Genomic DNA, 6211 nt, shown 5'->3' on the forward strand with positions numbered 1-6211 from the left:
TTCCGAACACCTACAGACAAACCGGAGAAGAGGCCTGGAAGCACCGCAGGACAAAAACGCTGTAAAACAAAGTCAGAGAGAATATTCCAGTTGCAGAGTCCGGCCAGTAACCTTCCGAAACCCAGCAAATAAAAGAATTTGCAGGTATTTCTACGAAGCTGTCCAAGCCCCACCCACAAACATGTGGCATAATTTAGAAGCAGAGGATGTCCTCTGTAAGGTGCGTTAGGAATGAGCACGGGAGCATGTAAAGTCTGAGAAGTATGCCTTAAAAAAACAGATGTCCTCTCGAGTGGACAAAGATGAACGGCCGTGTCTCAAGGCGTACATTTGGCACATAGGTGTCCAGATTTGGGATATAAATCAAAACGTCCACTTGTGAATATTAAATACTTGCCAAGATCCATCCTGAGGGGCATCTTTGGTCTCTTCTCTCAAACCATCACTGTCTAGATGTCTAGACAGGAGCTCTTATTCCAACGAAATATGTCAACTTCAGCTGCCACACGCAGCTAATTATGACCTCCTCCTGCTTAAAAGGTAATTAAGGTTTGCCGGAACAAGGCAACAGGAAGAGCAATTATCATTCTCCAACAGGCCTCCAGGGGAGTTCTTCAAATCTGGAGTTTAACATAAAAACAATTTTTATTCATTTTTTACAGCGACAAGTAATGGACGAAACAATGGAAACCTACAGTAAATGCAGATGTAAGCAAAGTACGAATGGCATATGAAATATTGGGAGGAGCTCCCTTTTCGAGCACACATCCCCGTAAGCACACACCTGACAGCACCGGTGGGAGGGTCTGGCTATCCAGGGTGCGAGATGACCAACTGCCCATGGGATGTTTTACTATCAGAAGCAGAGCCTTTAATGTCCCTAGAGGCTGTCGTCATCATCATCATGATCATCATCATCATCATCATCATCATGTCAGGTCTTCATCCATCCGAGTTCCATCCTCTTACCAGACCCACGGAAGCTCCCCAGAACCCCATCGAACCCATATCCCCCGGATAGGCGCCGCTCAGCGGTCACACATCTTAAAATCCGTGCTAAACTGGTAGCGACCAGAGGTCCGAGAGCCCACGTTGACACGTGTCCGTCGAGCATGTGCACCACGTCCAGGTTAAAGGTACCACCCACAGGGGAGATCAGACCTCGCTCTTAAAACGCTCTAAAAACCACTCAAGCGCTGGTTCGACCTTGGAAGCGAAAGAGATTAAAGCGGACTCAACTTGCACAAACGCTCATCCGGAGCCGGCAGCTCCGGAGCATTCTGAGAAAGTCGCTTCCATTCATATCAGTAAGTACCAACCCGTGTGTGGAACCGCACGCCCGTGGGCCAAAAAAAAAAAATAAATAAAAAAGTGGAAACGTTTCCTCATCAACAGCCAACGCTGCAAAACAGCAAAAGCAAGAGCGGTGCAGCAGAAAAACAGAGTTAAGGGACTTTACCTCACAGGGCGTTCGTTTCCCCCCCCCACCAACAGACTCGACATCTTAGACTCCCTCCCTTGTCCACGTTACCGGACGGTGGTTCCCATTTATATCGAACGATCTAGAACAACCGTTTCGCAGCGACACAGGGAGGCGGGCGAGACCACAGATAGAGATACTTTTCTCAAACGAAGCTCCTAAGTGTTCTACTTCAGCACCAGTGGATGCATCGCATCACACACACCATCTGAAACCGCTCGTCCCATACGGGGTCGGGGGGAGCCGGAGGGGACGCACCCAGGATGGGACGCCGGTCCGTCGCAAGGCACCCCAAGCGGGACTCGAACCCCAGACCCACCGGAGAGCAGGGCTCCGTCCAACCCACTGCGCCACCGCACCCCCCGCCAGTGGATGCATCCCAAGAAAAAAGAAAAAAAAAAAAAAAAAAAAACACGCTGTAACCTCCCCCTGCCTTAAATTCGTGCAAATATGCGGAATATGTGTCCGATACGAGATCCCGTCAGCTTTTACGGATAACGTTTCTGCTCCCCTTACGTGGGCCAGTAAACAGACCGAAGGAACCAAGACACACAGCTATTCGTCTTTGTCCGCTCCAGAGGACATTTATTTTCTAAGGGTATCTCCCAGAACGTACTCGCTACGATTCTCACACCTAATTCACCTTACAGGGGACATTCTCCGCTTTTAAACGACACCGCGTTTGGAGGCGGGGCTTGAACCAACTCCTTGAAACCTGTCCACGAACCTTCCTTCCGCCAAGCGTCCGGGGATATAAAGGCCAATCGGAACCTGTAGCGGAGAACCAGGTAACCGCACAAGTACACGGTCGTTTTAAATGCTTTTTATAGGTGGGTGGGTGGGTTGGGGGGTCTGGTATCCACTCACCCCCACCAACTCACACTCAAAAGCCACATTAGTGGAAACCTCAGTCAAAAAGCAGTTTGTACAAACACTTCACAGGCAGTTACACACTAACCAGCGACCCAAACTAACCAGCGCTTCGGTCTCCGGGCCCCAGCGGGAGGACACACGCGTGGAAAAAAAAAAAAAAAAAAAAAACAGCCAAACAGCATTTTCACGTGGCAGAATCCGAAAGATCAGCATTTAATAGATTCACCTCCCACCCATGCCTGCATCGCTATGTGAATGCGATAAGGGTGCGAAGGCAGCGACGCACACAGAAATAATTATTAATTATGTCACACAGCGAGATGCTCATTACGGGCTTTAAAGAGAGAACTAGAACTTCAGACATTCGGCACTGCAAACAAAAAGATTCCGCCCAAAAAAAGTCACACTTTGGCAGATAACTAGTTCTAATTTAGTCTTTGAAAGAAATGCATGCGTGAATTTTAATTTAATTAAACAGTAATCAGAGACTCTTGCTGGGCAAAAAAAAAAAAAAAAAAAAAAAAAAAAAAAAAAAAAACACACACACCTCTTTATATGGAAGAAGTCATCATACGTGATGCATTATGAAATTTTGGGTGGGTATTTGGCAAGAGAGGCTTAGAGCAGCTAGTAATACTTAACCAACATCCAGGTAACCAGCCTGTTACACAGGGAAGGTCGAGGGGCTGAATTACGGTCAGACTGCGGTCTGCGGAATCGCGGCTGGATACGAACCGGTCCCCATCCTTCCCTCAGGCGTCCACTAACCCGTCGAGACCAGCCATGTACTGTTACCACAGTTTACCTGTGTTAGAGGGCAGTGCCTCCAGGAGGCACGATTTTAAAGTGCACATGGCCCAAAGTCTCAAAAACTGAGGAAATGCACCTGATGGTAACTGACCCCAAAACCACCCGTTTCAGAATTCTGCAGAACATCTCACCTTAACATTTCAGCGGTTCACAATGTTGGCTTTGTACATTATTTCATTAACAATGATTTACATGGGTGACATTTACTGTGTTAATTGACCTAGTACCTTGCTGTGCTAAAGCAGGAAGTGGGATTCGAACCCAGCTCCTCTGTTTCCAAGATGAGGGCTCTAACCGCAGCCCCCCCCGGTGCTCAAAACAGGAAATGAAAGCAAACATCCCTAAAGGCCTCCAAGAAATGCTGGGTTTCCACATCAAGCTGCTCTCAGCCTTGCTTCCCTCAGCTAATTTTATTATGCAAATGAGGCTGCCTCACCTGGCGTTTCAGGTGTTAAGGAAGGGGGTTTAATTAGCCGCATCCTACCACTCGCAAGAGAACATTCTGGAACGCAGTGTTTGCACGCCGCCACGCGTCTGTTCATCAATGAGGGACATTCAGAACACAAGTTGTTCAAATATAATTTATTAGTCAATTAAAGTGCTCTAAATATGTGGCGCCCATTAAGTAACAAGAGGCTGTGGAGAAAACTACAAAGGAGAGTCTCTCTGATCAAAATATTCACAGAATAGTCATGAAAACGATGGTTTGGGCTCCTCGAGTACCAAGGCCATTGATTGAGTCTCACACGGCTGGTTGGGGTCGAGAACCATCCCCCCCACGTCGATCTTCACGGTCCCGAGGAGTCACGGCCGAGCACAGTCATCGGTCCAGGTTAAGACAGTCGTGAGGCCGCGGGGGACTCGACCCCATAGGGCATCTTATCGACCCCTCCCCAAATAGGGGGAGGTCGCTGACCGGAGTCCCGGCGCACGGGTTCAACCGTGACAATCGACGTTCTCCCGGCCCCTCGGCCAGAGCCCGATCATCTCATCCCTCCGGACCGGTCACCCCTCCCTAGTCGACGGGTTCGAACCCTAACCCGACACCAGTCTACCCGGCCCAGGGGTTCACCCAAGCGAAGCAGTCTCCCGGTGGACAACCTAATCTTTTTAATCCCTCGGTCCTCAGCTCAACTCAACTCAGCTCTGACCATCCCCCCCCCACCGGTCCCGGTCCCGGTCCGAGTCCATCATCACTTGGCACCGCGCTCGCTCCTGCTCTCCTCGGCGCAGTTGAGGTGGTTCTCGAGCTCCTGGATGACCGCGGCGCGGCCGATCTGGTCGTTCCTCCTCTTCTCCATGACGAGGTCCTCGAGGCTCTGGAACTCGAGCACGTGGCTGCGCTTCTCCGACAGCTGCAGCTTCATCCTGTACGGCTGCTTGCCGATGCGGAGCTCGGCGCCGATCTTGAACTCGCGGCGCGCGAAGCGGCACCACGCGGCGAAGCACTCCGAGTTCCTCCAGCTGAGCGCGCGCTCCTTGAGCCCGACCTGCTCGAGCGCGCGCTGCACCACGGCGTCGGGGCTGAGCGCGCGGAAGCGGTACAGCTCGTTCGCGACGCGGCCCCTCCGGCCCTGGCTCGCGTCCGCCAGGAAGCTCATCTTGACCTCGGCGCGGTGCAGGTGCACCACCCGCAGGTCCCCCACGTACACGGCCCAGTGCGGGTACTGGCCCGCGCCCACGAACTCCAGGAGGTCCCCCGGTCTGCAGCGCGTCAGCAGGCTCTCGGCGGAGCGCGTCCCCGCGTCCGCGCTCCGGGCGCTGCGCTCGTACACGCACTCGTCCTTGTAGTAGACGGCGCACTCGAGCTCGTCGTGCCGGTCGTACTGGACCTCCTGCTCCCTCTCCTCCTGGACCTGGCCGCGCTCGCCGCCGCCGCCACCACCCGTGCCGTCGCCGCCGCCGCCGCCGTCCTCGAGCTCCTCGTCGTCCGCGGAGAAGATGTACGAGACCCCGATGCGCGGCGCGTCCTCGTCCGGGTCCGCGCCGTGCGGGTCCGCCGTGGGAACCTCCGCGTAGCTCAGGTGAGTCAGTTTCTCCACCTGGTTCCCCATGGCGCTGCACCCGGCGGCTCCCACCTGTTGGAGCTCAGCATGCACGAGGGAGGCGAGCGCGAGCCGCCCGGAGCCGCGACTCACTAACCCAGGCTGCGCGAGGCACAGCTGCACTCCGTCTTCATAATTAATTGGGAGGGGAATCCGGCGAAAAAGAAAAATCATGTGTATCCAAACTCCGGGGAACACGCGCAGCCGGAGCACCGTCCATCGTACGAGTGAGCTTTCACAGGTGTGTCGCACCTGACTCCTCCCCTGTCCCCACCGCGCGCGCGCGCGCGTAATGACGCGCCACTGGGAGGTCGCGGTGCGACGATCTTGAGCGCTCAGGTAGGTAGTGCGGGAGCTGCGCGCAACAGAAGTGTCCAAACTGCGGCTCGAACCCGCCCCCGTGGGTGGGATTTGCCGGGGGGGGTGGTAAAAAACGGGCCACTTGGCATTTAAAGAGACAGGCAACCCCGGAAAACGAGTCTGGAACCGGCAGCCGAAGCTCAACGTAGGCTTTCTTGGCTGTGTGCCTTTTCTTTCTTAAACATTATCTACCCGTCACGTAGTGGAAATGAACACTTTCACCACAATTTACTACACGACACGAGCGCACTGAACTCGGTCGGTCAAACTTTTTATTTTCCGCTGGAATCACCTGCTGTCCACGATGAGATGAAACGTGCGAGTCATGTTTTATTCTTCATAAATGTGTCATTACAGTCATATTCAGAGGCGCCTCTGCACTCAGGATGTGGTTTCCCTCTCGAGCGCGTCACGAGCCATAAACTGTAACGCATGTGCGACACATATGCGCTCGCGACTCGGGCACCTGGCGCTGCGCACGTCACCGCGCGCCAGGCCAGGTGGCGTCAGTAAGTTTCTGGGCTGCGGATGAATATGCAGTGTCATATATACCAAAAAAGGGTCAGGAACCAAGGAGTTTGAGATTTTAAAAAGCACCACTGGATTTTTTTTAATGCATATATAATTATACACACTCCCTTAT

General features: G+C 53.0%; 1 protein-coding gene across 1 annotated transcript; it reads right to left on the bottom strand.

Moving 5' to 3' along the window:
* Window positions 1-3730: 3730 nt before the first annotated feature.
* On the bottom strand, window positions 3731-5543 carry lratd2b (LRAT domain containing 2b). Its single transcript, XM_029246084.1, has one exon. It carries the CDS (start codon window positions 5380-5382, stop codon window positions 4357-4359), a length of 1026 nt encoding a protein of 341 aa, XP_029101917.1. The 5' UTR covers window positions 5383-5543; the 3' UTR covers window positions 3731-4356.
* Window positions 5544-6211: the final 668 nt, after the last annotated feature.

Source organism: Scleropages formosus, chromosome 18 (assembly GCF_900964775.1).
Source record: "Scleropages formosus chromosome 18, fSclFor1.1, whole genome shotgun sequence".
Classification (NCBI taxonomy): Eukaryota; Metazoa; Chordata; class Actinopteri; order Osteoglossiformes; family Osteoglossidae; genus Scleropages; species Scleropages formosus.

What these genes read in the sequence shown, in the direction of transcription:
- lratd2b (XM_029246084.1), bottom strand. Translation starts at nt 5,382, where the DNA reads ATGATTTTTCTTTTTCGCCGGATTCCCCTCCCAATTAATTATGAAGAC.